This window comes from Sclerotinia sclerotiorum, genomic scaffold (assembly GCF_000146945.2).
Source record: "Sclerotinia sclerotiorum 1980 UF-70 scaffold_27 genomic scaffold, whole genome shotgun sequence".
Taxonomy (NCBI): Eukaryota; Fungi; Ascomycota; class Leotiomycetes; order Helotiales; family Sclerotiniaceae; genus Sclerotinia; species Sclerotinia sclerotiorum.
The window spans coordinates 1-13905 of NW_001820809.1; the positions used below are offsets into that span (position 1 = coordinate 1).

General features: G+C 42.4%; 7 protein-coding genes across 7 annotated transcripts; 4 read left to right on the forward strand and 3 right to left on the reverse strand.

Moving 5' to 3' along the window:
• Positions 1 to 277: 277 nt before the first annotated feature.
• On the reverse strand, positions 278 to 1573 carry SS1G_13734 (hypothetical protein; the record flags this gene model as incomplete). Its single annotated transcript, XM_001585116.1, has 3 exons — positions 278 to 808; positions 865 to 1250; positions 1306 to 1573. Coding segments are annotated over 3 exons (1185 nt in total), but the record flags the coding sequence as incomplete, so codon positions are not given.
• A 1820-nt stretch (positions 1574 to 3393) lies between these two features.
• SS1G_13735 (predicted protein) lies at positions 3394 to 3696 on the forward strand (the record flags this gene model as incomplete). Its single annotated transcript, XM_001585117.1, has 1 exon — positions 3394 to 3696. The coding sequence occupies one exon, from the start codon at positions 3394 to 3396 to the stop codon at positions 3694 to 3696; it is 303 nt and encodes a 100-aa protein (XP_001585167.1).
• A 3495-nt stretch (positions 3697 to 7191) lies between these two features.
• On the reverse strand, positions 7192 to 8769 carry SS1G_13736 (hypothetical protein; the record flags this gene model as incomplete). Its single annotated transcript, XM_001585118.1, has 1 exon — positions 7192 to 8769. One exon carries the CDS (start codon positions 8767 to 8769, stop codon positions 7192 to 7194), a length of 1578 nt encoding a protein of 525 aa, XP_001585168.1.
• Positions 8770 to 9268: 499 nt separating this feature from the next.
• SS1G_13737 (predicted protein) lies at positions 9269 to 9406 on the forward strand (the record flags this gene model as incomplete). Its single annotated transcript, XM_001585119.1, has 1 exon — positions 9269 to 9406. One exon carries the CDS (start codon positions 9269 to 9271, stop codon positions 9404 to 9406), a length of 138 nt encoding a protein of 45 aa, XP_001585169.1.
• An 854-nt stretch (positions 9407 to 10260) lies between these two features.
• On the forward strand, positions 10261 to 10356 carry SS1G_13738 (predicted protein; the record flags this gene model as incomplete). Its single annotated transcript, XM_001585120.1, has 1 exon — positions 10261 to 10356. One exon carries the CDS (start codon positions 10261 to 10263, stop codon positions 10354 to 10356), a length of 96 nt encoding a protein of 31 aa, XP_001585170.1.
• A 385-nt stretch (positions 10357 to 10741) lies between these two features.
• On the forward strand, positions 10742 to 11524 carry SS1G_13739 (hypothetical protein; the record flags this gene model as incomplete). Its single annotated transcript, XM_001585121.1, has 2 exons — positions 10742 to 10785; positions 10849 to 11524. The coding sequence occupies 2 exons, from the start codon at positions 10742 to 10744 to the stop codon at positions 11522 to 11524; spliced, it is 720 nt and encodes a 239-aa protein (XP_001585171.1).
• Positions 11525 to 12153: 629 nt separating this feature from the next.
• SS1G_13740 (predicted protein) lies at positions 12154 to 12654 on the reverse strand (the record flags this gene model as incomplete). The annotated part of the gene is made up of 2 exons (XM_001585122.1): positions 12154 to 12193; positions 12278 to 12654. 2 exons carry the CDS (start codon positions 12652 to 12654, stop codon positions 12154 to 12156), a joined length of 417 nt encoding a protein of 138 aa, XP_001585172.1.
• Between the last annotated feature and the right edge of the window lie 1251 nt (positions 12655 to 13905).

Here is a 13905-nt window from a genome sequence, read left to right on the forward strand (position 1 = left end):
CATAGTAGTAATCGATATCGGTGGAGGTAAATGTGGTGAAGAAAGAGATAAGGAAGTTGAAGAGCCAGTTCGATGCGGTGGCGAGAGCCATGCAAGAAGCTCTGTAACGTGCTGGGTATAATTCTCCGACAATGGCCCAAACCAAAGGTCCCCATGTAGTAGCGAATCCAACAATGTAGATACAGGTGAAACAAATCAAAACAGCACCAGGGGCTTGAGCATTGGCTTGTCCTTGGATCTTGAAGTGTCCGACGAAAGAGTAGATCAACATGCAAACAAACATCTCGGCAGCACCAACCATGAGAGCCTTCCTACGACCGCAGTTCTTAACAATCCAGAGACCACCAATGGTAGCGACGACATTGACGGTACCGAGAATGATAGAGGTAACATAAGAATCAGAGATACCACCAGACTTGAAGATGGTAGTACCATAGTAGAAGAAGAAATTGGCACCAGTCAATTGTTGACCAGCTTGAAGAACCATTCCGAGAAGTGTTCGGTACAACATTCTAGGGCCAGTAAAGATTTCGTACCAGGGGTGATCACCACCTTCTCTTTCGGCTGCGAGCTTTTGTTCGATTTCTTGGATCTCGGAATCGATAAGTGGGGAGTAAGGGTCAACACCGTTGAGGAGAGCCATGTTTTTGCGAGCTTCATCTTCACGTCCGATACGGTATGCAAAGCGAGGGGATTCGGGCATGAAGAGGACAGCGGTACCGAGGATGATGGCCCAGAGTGCGGAGAGACCGTTAGGAATACGCCACTGTGCACTGTTGGTATAGGCAGAATGAGTTCCGTAGTTGATCTATTTTATATGTTAGTAGATTTTTATAGGGACCCATTGAGTAAGAGATTGCTTACCATATAAGCAGTCCAGATACCAAGAGTAATCAACAACTGATAACTGGAAACGACAGCACCACGAATGTTCTTTGGCACAGACTCAGATTGGTACATAGGAACACTAGTACTCAAAGCACCAATACCCAAACCAGCAGTGAATCTCCCCATAGCGAATTGAACCCAGTGAGTAGAAGAAGTGATTTCGATGATAACACCGATGATGTAGAAGAATGCAGAACTGGAGATAGTGTAACGACGACCGATTGTATCGCAGAGGTAACTAGATCCAAGGCATCCAACAAGAGTACCGGCGCAGAGAATGGCGACGATGGTTCCTTGACGGACAGCAGAAAGTTCACCATTTTCACCGAATCGATCTAAGAAGTCGGACATTTGGACGAAACCTTCAGAGTTTGTTAGTAATCTATTGGTGCATCATGTGGAAGTGAAGAAACCAACCAGAAATTTGACCAGATTCATAACCGAACATGAAACCACCGATAGATGCGATAGCACCAAGCATAATAGCTAATTTGGTGACAGGCAAGTTGTCGAGAGCTTCCTCGGGTACTATATCATGATGCTCTGGTGCAGAACCATTTAAGGATCTGGCGACACGAGGAGTATCGGCTGGTGTGTGTGCTGCTGGAGTTCCTTCAGCGCTGCTGAGGTTCTTGTCGGTAATAACAGGAGACTCAGCAGTCTCCTTCTTGTTGAACAACCCCATGATTGCTCTGTTCTATGACTTCTCCTTGACTGTGTATGTGTATGTAGAAGTACAGTGTCAATAGACTTCAAGGCAACATCGAAAGCCCCGGATAGAATAAGTTGAGGAGAAGATGACGCGGAGAATGGAGGGAGGGGATATGGGGATCGAAAGGATTTTATAACAACCACGAAGATGGGAAGGATGGGAGTGGAGTCAACTCCCCATCAAATTATCATGATCGGGGGCCCCGATGTGATGCCTCCATGAATTAGCCTGCATTCCCATCGTTCTGTCATGCGGACAAGAATCCAATTGTGAAAATGACTCTAGCCCCCAAAATGGAAGAAACTAGTAAAAAGGTCTCAAGACATTTCAAGATTTTCTTTAAGATGGAGAATCTACCAAAGAATATTCGGGTGGGTGGAGTGAAGAAAGAGGGACCTGGCCAGTATCCTCGACACCCGTTTGAGCTTCCCATTCCGACTTGTCACGACATGATTAGGGTATTGCTTGTATTGAATTGATCTGTTAGTTGTTTGGGAGAACAGACCATATTGAAATAATGGCTAAATGGCCGAGAACGAAAGATTTTGAATATCGAATCCAACCGATATGAAGAAAATCGGGTCCATCGTAAAGTGACGTCCGCGATAGCACCGAGTACTAAAGAAGGGAGCGTTCCAATCCTTACAGTCGAATTATTTTCGAGATTATTACAATCTCATTGATGTGTTTGATTCGTGTTCGTTTTTACCTGGCCTTTCAACCTGAGAACATCAACTCTGCATTGTTGCTCATGGATAATGAGGAATTTTGCCATATATTGACTTGTCAGATGCCGTCTTGGATATATCAAAACACAGATGTGAGGTGGAGCATCATGATGATTTGCCGCTCACTTAGCCGTTTATAGACTAGAAATGTGGATGAAGTGGATGAAGTGGATGAAATGTATTTGAGGCTCAAAGCTTGTTGCTTCCGAATATCATGATCCTACTGGCGCTTGATAGTGTAGTTGCTAGACCCATAAAAAGGTTTCAAGCCTATGAAAATGGAAAGAAAAAAAAAAGCTCAAGGTTCAATGGCCTTGGCCTTGGCCTTGTGGCAGGAACGAAGCGGCAGTTAAAAAATGGGCCAAGCGTCCGTAATCCGACAAGCGAGTGGGAGATAAAAATGAACAAGATCTGCATGGCATAAGGACATAAGGGATCGAGGATTGGCGCCCGTCATCCAAGACAACTCTTTGAAAGTTGTGTATCTGTGCCTATGGCGTGTTTATGAGCTGATTGGTTTCTGGATGCCGGCGGATGAAAGTATATAGAAAGGTGTCGAGAAAGAATTGGACTAATCGTTCCACCAGTGCTCCTTCCTTTCTGCCGTTATCATTTTCTTTAGCCATTTCTGCAGAAAAGGAATCGATTGACTCGTTCGTCTATTCCCAGAGTAGCACAGACATCCCAAGAAGATACTATGTATGGCATGTATGAACGAACTTATCATTTTTTGGCTTGCTTGGCGAGAAACCCACATCAAAAAGGTCATATTTCGGTTTTATTTCAACGACAACCCATTCAAAACTCCACCTCGTGGATATCTTCTCGGCCATACTCCCATATCTACAGATCAATCATGTAACGCATAATCATCTTGACCACTACTCTGTATGAAATCTCCAGAGGGGGGACACGGAATAAACGTAATAATGATCTAGAAATTCTTGAAATTTGGCCGAAATGTGGTGTTCGAGGGAAATTCTTTTCTTCTTTTTGTGGTGCCACTGCTGCAAACGTACCACATCGTCGCCCATGGGACCTCCCCATTTCTCCCTACTTTATGTAATGGCCCATGGGACACGAGGATGGAGTATGCAGTTCGGGGCGCAAGAACCTGGATTTCGGGGCCCCTTTTTTGATGCAGGCGGTGCCGTTATGCCGGCGGATGGTACTGAACAATGGACATCAATGATGATGGTCGAGGTTTGCTTTGAAGATAGTGGAGTAGGCAATTCTCGGAAAGATAGCAGCACCGACAGACATAGAATATCACGTGATACATCAAGAGCTCGAGTCATGTTTTTCGTGAAAACTTTTTCTTTTTTTGCCTTGCTGGGCATGCGAATTCTCAAGGATCTACTCGAGTAGGAAATTGCAGGTACCATTTCGTCATTCCGTCTTGTCCGCTTGAAATGAGGTTCCAAGCCATTGAAGCCACAAAGCCACGAAGCCACGCAGCCACACACAGCTGCACACACAGCTACCCTGACTATTAATCTGTAGCTGCCGCTCGATTTCCCTAGGATCACTAGGTCGTTCTGGAAAACGCTAAGAAAGAAATCTTCTGGGTCATTGGCGCCGAGTTTTAGAAATTTTCTTTCCACTACATGACATTCTCGAATCCACGGCTTTTGCACACAGTCGGCTTTTGAAAAATAAGAATGAAACTAGTGCCATGAATTTAAAAGTAGATCCGGGTCGGGAGGAACTTTGATCTGGCAAAGCGATACAATCAATGCTGGTTGAATACGATAGTCCCTTTTATTACCGTGTAATTTCTAGCAGGTGGTCGTTTGTTTCGTCTTCAACTGTGGAACTCCCAGAAGTCTTGTCTGAGTTCAGTGCACATATATCACTGCCAATTTGGTCGCCGCGCCGTTTTCCTTGGCACCGGTCTTGCAATTTCGATATCGACTGCATTAATCGACTTAATGATCTCGTATCTTTCTGCACTCTCTCATGTATCACATCACTTGGCATGCAAACGGAGGTTTTGCATGACCTATCAACCAAGGTGACTGTTAAAATATTGCTGTCTGTATCTCTGTCTATCAGAATAGGGATCTATATCAGCTATCTGTAAACCGATATTGGAGATAATTGACAAGAAAGTAAGTTTGAGAAAAGCCCAAATCCGAAACAGACGGCGGGGAGCAGAAGGGAAAGTGTGCGGGATTAATGGGACAATCAGAACAAATTTGGTCTATGTTTTCAATCAATATTTTGTCTGTAGTTCGACGCATACTCCAAATTTCGGAATGTATCTCGTTGTGTTACGTTGTAGTTAGGAAGACGAAAGTTCATAGATAAGGCATCACGGGATTTTGGTGAGTTCTGCGATTCGGCTTCAATTTTCCGCTTACACCTTCCTTGACTCGAAATTTCAGCTAAAATTACAACATTTTCATGACAAGTACAATCAGGTTCCAAAAGATGTCCAGCCCAGTCACCATCCTCCTCTTGATGGGGGAGTCATGAAAATAACATTACAGTAATCAAAATATATACCTACAGCAGCACAGATTGATGTGAAGATATTTCTCGCAGGCGTGGAATCTCCAAAGGCTTTTCCGGTATTTCGTAGCAAATCACCATCGAGGAAGTTTCGCCTTTCCATTAAGGATAAGGCAGCAATGCCAAACCCGTCAATTGTATGCTTCAAAACAAGGGCTAAGACTGGTACTTGGTGTGGTCCTGATATAAGCATCCAAATCTTGTCTGGATATCGATCATAAGCACCTCGCAAAGCTCTCCTGGATGTTCCGTGGTTTCATTATGATTTCTATAATGTGTTGCGAATGTGGATCTATAAAGGATTCTTGTAGTAAGGGGGCAAATATGAAGACAAAAATGGATAGTTAGCAATAATGCTGTGCTTTTAACAGAAGATTACTCATTGATATATTTGCAGGTGAATATACAGAGTAAAGGACAACACTTGGAAGGAATGGTAAACTTTGACGACTATATATAACGACTAATACGTCATACTCTATCATCATTAGGGAACTAGTATACTGCTGGTGGGCCAAATTGATGTTGGTTGTCTAACCACTTGAAACTTGTGGGTATATAAAAGGTACAGCTACGAAAAATATTGAATACCATATCTGGATATGTGAATTCTCAAGACAGATGATAGGAGCATTCAATGGGCCGAGTTTTTGACTTTTCGAGAAGCCGTAAATCATCTCCATGTTTCGGCCGCTGATGGGGATTTGGACAAACCGTGTAGCCCAGAGAATTAGCGAAAAGAAAAGGGGCAACAGGAAGATATCTTTGACAACGACTATCTGACTATCCTAAGGTCATGACCATAACATAGGACAAGAATCAAAAATGCTTTGGCCCAAGTTTAGAGGTGCATCTATAAGTATACTATTATGAGTGCTGTGAGTGAAATAGTACAATGCCACATCCTTCCCATGGAATTATTAAGTAGATTAAATCTTGATATGTAAGATCTTACTACAGAGCGTAGTAAAAATTAGAGTTGAGTTTATGCAGATGACTTAATGAGTTTTCAAAACGGAGGATGTTTTCAGGTAGTTTTTCGCGCCGTCTTTTGATTTGGGCACTACGACCTGGTAGCCATGGCTACACTCGGCTTGAGAATGGTGTGAATTCTAATAGAAAGGGCTAAGGTCCTATCCTAGAATAGCAAATGTTTCATAGCAAAAAGCCTGTGGAACAACAAAACATGCAGCGCGTTAGCATTTACGACGATGTATTATTTCTAGACGAGAATGTTTAACAGCTGACAACAATATTGCAAAAAATATCGTAAACTCCCGTGTTGTTTATGAATGTAAAGCTTGAAGACCCTCCGAGAATAAGTATCCTGATCCTGCCTCTTAGAATGTCATGATTATACTCAAAGATATTTAAAGATCGGCAAGTTTTGAGATTTTGTGTAAGATCGAACTCCTGGCCCGGAGCAATGGATCTAATAATCTTGTAGTCTTCTGCCCTCCACTTTTCCATTCTCACCGCCAGGGAAAATTGTAGTCTTCAGGAGCCGTCAGGGAATTCGCCAGGCAATCAACACAAGTCGCCAGCAAAATAATTCCTCACTATACTCCACCATCTCTCAGCCTTCGGAGCTCCTGCCTCCTTCTACCTCGCCTCGCCTCTCCCTCTATACTCCCAAAAGTCAACAGACATCTGATCATTTGAGGACTTTCTCCATTTTCACTCCCCTCTTTTTTTAGTTAAACCTCCGATCAAAAACGTATAGATTTTGAAGATGAATACGGAATATAAATATACATAATGTATATAAAGGTAATAAAATGATAATGGATAATAACAATAATCTTATAAAGACACTGGGAGTTACACAAAGGGACAAAAACCTAGAACTTACAATGCAAATTAGATTTTTAATTACTTCTGAAAGATGTTTCTCCATAATGATACCTGCAAATGATGTGATTCCAAGAGTTTGTAGTATGGAAGCTCAATATTTTACAGCTCCTGAAGTGCGAATATTCCACGTTTCAGCCCCTTCCACCTCGACCTTAAAGCCGCCCTAGGAATGTTATATACAAGTCATGAAAGACAAGAAGATTGAGGAGCGACGAAATATCTTCGCTCAAAAAGAGGGACGAGGAAGGCCACTTAATAATGGAATACCCAACAATGAATTAAAGTTGAACTTGTAGGTAGATACATGTAATGACCTCTTCCATTATTGCTACTTATATATAACTTCTTATAAAGATTATGATGACTCCTCAAATATACAATATCCTATCACAACATATCGTATCATTAAACTCCAACACCCACACGATACACAAAAAGCCACGAAATATCATACAAATACTTTTCTAAACCCAACAACAAAAACACCAGTTAAACCTAACCAGCTTGGTACATAGCCAAAGCAACAACATGCGGATTTACATTCGATAAATTAAACGCCGAGTAGGTCTGATTCGTATCGGTCAGTGCCAAAAACATCGTCCCATTAATCGCTGGATCACCCTCGAAAGTCGAAACATCAGGTTGAATCGTCATAGCCGAATTAGCTCCATTGTTCGTCGTAACGTTGAGAAGAGGTGAATAAGTGATATTCAATTGCGAAACCCACATTGCCCATTCTGCTGTTCCAGCGCTGGAGGCCGTAATATAAGAGTTATTTGGTCCGACGGGTTTACCTGGGTTTTCCCATTGGAGGAAGACTTCACGACCGGGGTAGGACAGGGGAATTGATCGGTTTTGGGAAATGGACGCTGAGCAATCAAATCCAGTTACGTTATTACCGACGCATGAATCTATTGGTGCTAAACTTGAGTTACTTGGTGCAGCGGGACCGAATCCAGCAGTTTCGTTGAAACCAGTTTGGGTAGCATTGCGACGAGCGATGTTTGGTTGGTTAAGAATTTTAAGTTCTGGGAAGTTTTGCCAAACAAGACGTTTAGAGTTGGCAGGGCAAGATGAAATATATGGTGCGAGAAGAGTCCAAGCCCATGATTGTGGAATACCCGTCTCGAACCAAACTGGCATGGGGAAAAGACCTGAAAATTGACGGAAGATAATCTGCTGACGAGCTTCGGTGGCAATGGATTGATCAAGAAGCTGTGCAACTTCACGTGAGTCAAGATGAGCTTGGAAACCCCAAACACCTGACTCTCCATATCTGGTGAGTTTTTGACAAAAGTCAAATGCTTCAGTAACTGTAGTAAAAGGATAATTGTACGTGCATTGTGGTGTTGCCCCTCCCGGTCCTCCAAGCAAGTTCGAAAGCATAGTAGCGTGGCCCGATTCTTGATTTGCCATGAACTCGATAAGATGTCTGTCGCTAGGAGTGAGACCAGCAGCTGTGAATTCCTCTTCGGGAAACCTGGCAAGAATGTGATGGAAGAGATCGAGCTCAATCCATTCTTGGTAAAGACCTAAGAGGATTGATTGATAATCAAAATCAGATTGAACACGATAGACAGGCTCTGTGCCATTTGTCCCTAAACCACCAGCTGGTTGATATGGAATTGGCTGTGGGTCGTGAAGTGTACCATCAGGTACATATGTTTGCTCGGCTGGTCTAGGTGGCAAGATTGGTACTTCACTTGCGAGCGCAATGGTACTTAAAGCTCCAGTAGTCGTCGGTGTACCACTGTATGGGCCATGACTTGTGACACCAGTGACTTGAGAACTGATGACTGGTGGGACTGGGTCAGTAGCTCCTGGAATTTCTGATGCAGGAATTCCGGCAACTGAAGCGACCGATGAAACTGCTGCACTATTCACAGATGGTTGCTGATTGTAGGAATAAGGAAGAAATGGTGAGGAAGAAGAAGCGGAAGCTGCAGAAGCTGTTGTAGAGCTTGTGACAGAAGCAGAGCTTTCGACTTGGCGTTCAATGATCTTGGTGACCGCAGCTGGAGCAGCTGCCACCGTTGCAATTAAGCCAGCGGTAATTCCTGTCTTGTAAAACATTTCTAGGTGTTCAAGCCGGACGTAAAATAGACAAGAAATTGTAGCTTGAAGTAAATTAAATCAGAATGAAAATACTCGATTGATATAAGAGGGGAACTCAATCGCCACGGGGCAAGTTATGCAGCTTTCATGACGCTTTGTAGAGGAAATCTGTTGTGGAACTATGAAGTAATAAAATATGACGAACACGTCTTAGCTTAGTGTCCTTATGGCTCTTGATTCGTCCCAAGAAAAACAGATTGAAAAAGCTTAGAAATAATGTATAAATTGTTCAATATCATCCTTACGTCAACAATTAGTTGGAGAAAAACTGGAGAAAAGCTAAGAAAGCGGTTTGGTGCATAAGGTAGTACCGCAACCGGCAAAAAGCTTTATATCAGCATCTAAATCTTGGTTATGGAAAAGACCTTAGGTAAAATTTGGAAGATGTAGGGGCTAAGAACAATGATGTGATTGGTATTTAATTGCTGGAGGTTACTCCGCACTTGACGGGTAAAGAATGGTTGAATGGTTGGTCCAGGGACTAGGAACATTTCCAAGGAGTAAAAGGTTCCGTCAATTCAAACGAAATCCAGTCGATCGGAAAACCCCCTCGGACTCAGCAGGGGAATCTAGAAAGCCCCCGGAAGTTGTGTGATTATTTGACAGTAAACATGGGGATAATCATGAAGCCGATTGAGGAGTGAGATTTGTTTAGACAGCAAACGTCATAGCTATCTATAGCTATAGCAGAAGTTTGTATGTAGCAGAAGGATAGATGTACAGATGATAGCTAGTTCTACCAACTTTGGGAGCTATGGCGAGGGCTTCTGCCGAGAATTATGCCTCACGGCCTCAGCTATCAATTAATCCTAGAGCTCCGATGTTAAATCTGGACCTAAAGACGGTACTGTTGAGCTACTGAGATAGTTTCTTTCGTCTATCGAACATATGAAGTCTAATACCCGAAGCTAATTCCTAAAATCAATATAAGACCTACCGTGCTCTGCGAATTAGTGATATTTATCAAAACTCGTTTTTGGATACAATGTTCGCTATCAAGCTTAAAAGCAATGTGCAATTATCTTGAATTGAACCAGAATTTCTCGACATCCGAGTAATGTACGCATCATAGTCTGCATTCGGTAAGCCAATATGAATATCAAACAATTATCGCTGAAAACAGGACGTGGTGACGAATACCAAATCGATCTTTGTCCGTTGCTATGGTAAGATTAATACCCCCTGGGAAATGATCAACACAAGGGGGTTGGAAATCTGCATTTACAAATCCCATCTATTTGACAAAAATGCCATCAAGCCGGAATTTTTTGTATATCAATGACGCTTTGAACTTGAGATTCTTGATATCTGAGTCCCGGTAGTTCAAAGGGAGTCGCCGACCGACATCGCTGTTGGTGAGATCTGCAAGACATTCTGAAAGAGGTCGGAGAAGAAAGTATTGTTGTGTAGTTTATAGTTTGTAGTGTGTACCTATATATTGCTCTCATCATGAAGAATGTCTCTTGGAAGATTATCTGTATTCGTGATATGATTGATAGAAGTAAAGTTGTTATCACATTGAGGTGGAAGAAGTCAAAGGGATAAAAGATAATGAGTGCATTCATTTCTTATGGTGTTTATAACAGATCTATTAAAACGATGAAGAATGATGAAGACATAGATGAAGGTATAGATGAAGATATAGATGATCATGCATCTTCATGTTCATATTATATAACAAGAAGATAGAGAATCCGTGCGGCCGCTTATTCCGTCGCATCATCAAGGTTACCTAATCAATTGATGATTAGAGTTTGTAGTGAGTGAATCATTGATGATGATAATAATGATAATAGTAATAATAATAATAATAATAATCTTCTTGGACATCACCACTTTCTTTCGAAAATACATACCTCTTTTTTTACACATTACTCGATAATACATGCGAGTGACTCCGAACCTTCTTTTTCGTCCTACACTCCTTAAAATGGCCCTCTACCCTTCGCCCTCTGCTTCTAAACTTATCTGCAAGTCCTATCCTACTCTGATATAAAACCTCACTCCAACTCTGCTCTACACATATCTAATCAACAGTAATCTTACAGTCGCGCCCGCCAACGAGAAAAACAATGCCCAAGCAGACCAATTTGTAAAGGGTGCACTCGACCGCAAAGATCTTGATTTCAATCCTCTCACGCAGTTTCATTCTTGGTTCTCGCACGCTCAAACTAGTGGTGTTTACCATCCCGAGACCGTTTGTCTATCAACCGCCAGTCTACCTTCTGGCCGTGTGTCTGCGCGCATGGTATACCTTAAAGAATTAGATGCAGCAGGTGGATTCGTTATATATAGTAATTGGGGCACGAGTAAAAAGGCGAAAGATATTGCGTCTAACAAATGGGCAAGTCTTACGTTCTGGTGGCAGGAGTTAGAAAGACAGGTTAGAGTTGAGGGGAAGGTGGAGAGATTATCTGATGAGGAAAGTCAGGTCTATTATGATATGAGGGCGAGAGGGAGTAGGATTGGGGCATGGGCTAGTCCGCAGAGTCAAGTATTGAACGGAAGAGAAGAGTTACAGGAGAGGGTTAAAGAGGTCGAGAAGCGATTTGAGGGTCAAGAAAAGATACCGGTGCCGGAATTTTGGGGAGGTTTAAGAATTATACCAGAGATGGTGGAGTTTTGGCAAGGGAGAGATAGTCGATTACATGATCGATTTCAATATGAGAAGAAAGAAGATGGGGAGTGGGATATTCAAAGGTTGAGTCCGTGAATAAGGAGGCAAGACAAGATGTGTAAGAATCGAGATTTGGATCAATTCAGCTCAACTCAACTCAATTCGACTCAGCTCAGCTCAGCTCAACTCAAATATTGAGGCTTTTCCATGCTGACTATAGAGAGACTCCCCATGATTTATAATGGTGGTGAAAGTTTCACTTACCTAGTACTTACTTAGGTATTGCTAAAATGCCATTTGTACACAGAAAGTTCTGCCCCTCATGTTACTTCTGCGGTCATTACGGTGCCCAAATTCAAAAGCCTCCTTTCAAGTCTGAAAATGCTCACAATGTTACAGCATCTAACTCACAGTCCTTCACATACGGCCATAGACTGAAGAGAATTGGGCATCCCGTCCGCTCTGCCATACACAAGCTTCAGATCGGTGGATTAGTAGTTGGGTGGGTGACCACCAGCGAATCCTCACTGTCGTATGTTTATGTTTCTCTATTTTTTTTTTTCTCATTCTATCGACTTTCAAATATCATTGATTCATCTCCTTTTATCGTTCAATGGGGAGGGGTAGGTAGGAAGTACCGGACGACGAGCTTCTCAATAAAAGATAAGGGTTGCGGACGGAAACAAATTATGTTAAATTTCTTGGAAACTCTTTGACCTCACAATTTACACCTCAATTTCTACACCCTCACTCTCAAAATCCTCTCTAAAACCTTAGCATCTGCTTCTGGGCTTCCTCCCTCTCTCGATCACACATGCATCCAGTAACCATTGCGCATTTACCACATACTTCTCTCCTCTTGCCAACACAACCTCAGGAGCCTTTATCTCGATAGTCTTCGATTCCTCGGCACCCGCGTCAATGGTAATTATATCATCATCCGAGAAAACACCTTCTCTTGGAATCTTTCGGTTGAGTTTCAATTCTAGACAAGGTGCAAAATCTCCACTTGCGACGGATTGAAATTTAAATATTCCCATAGGAACAGCTCGTATGTCGAAGGGAGTAGACCATCGAAGAAAGGAGACAGGTTTGTCCGAGGTGTTACGCAGTGTTACTTTTAAGCTGATGGTTGGTGGGCTTGATGGTTCGCTGTCGATTGAAGTAACATCTGAGATGGATATTTGGATGGGAACATCATGTTGATCAGTGGGAGATGCCTCCATTCTGACAAAGAAGCCGAACAATATAAGGGCAATAAGTAGGATAGTAAGTTTCGGTCTGATTCGGAATTCGCGTTCAGATGAATAGGGTGAGTATTGTCCACGACGAAGTAACATTACCCAAATCTGTTGTTCTCGTAAAAATGGATATGAAAAAGGTTATCGCTGAGATCTGGGGAAAGTTATCGTTGAGATTTGGAAAAAGGTCTTGAAAGTCCAAGGTATGCAAAATGGGGTGTTCGAGGAAAATGAGCAGTCGTTCGTTTTTTTTTTGGTGAAGGCCAAGACAGACTATCTCGATGTAGAAGGTCGAAGACCCAAGTGTGGGGTTTTACTGCATGTCTGCCACAACTTTTCCCCGACGGCAGTTTCTTATCAAGATCAAGAGTATTCAATGCCGAGGTCGCATTCAGCGGCAATTGCTTTATTATCGCAGTCTTGAATGGTGTTTTTCTTCATGTCTAGTGAATACTGAGAGATCATGATTAGTGGAAGGAGAGGACGGATGAGGAAAGTCGAGACGCGGTTAAATGTTTGAAGATCTGTAATCAAGGGGATGCACCTCTCAAGGCTTCGACTTATAATCATCCGGTACATATGATTGGTGTATCTATCTGTTTTCTCCTTTCCCATCTCTATACTCCCCCGCGCTATCTCAACATTTCTTGGCGCAGAGAATTTTAATGCCACATCATTGTTAAGAAGCTCGAGACTGTCAGGGAAGATCATCCCTCTTTTGGGAAGGTGAATCGAGGAAGAAAAGATATATAAAGCCCTGCCAAGTCCATTTCTTCTTTTAAGCCAAGATACAAATTGTCTTGGTCTTTCTTGGACTTTTCGAATATATGGCAGTGGATGGTAAAGCAATTAACAAATGTATTCATAGGTTGACATCTGGATGTTACACTGTACCCCGAATCTACTTGGCACTCATGTGATCCTTTCCAGCTTCCTACAATGAAATGGTACAATCTTCAAGATAGCCACAGAAAAGCTTGGTGATCTATTTCAAAGCTCTTGGCTAAACTCGAGAGCGCCTACATATTGTCAAATACTTTCGTTATTTGGTACCTTGGCTTGGTAACTGGCAAATATTGTCTTCAACTTCCTATCTTGGTAAGTAGTCACTCTGCATTCACGAGCTGTTGGTTCACGATACTTTTCATACACTAAGGATAGGATTCGCAAAGTACTTCCAATCATACATTGCGATGTATTGGATTTGGAGCAGAGCACATGGGTCCCGAGTGGGAT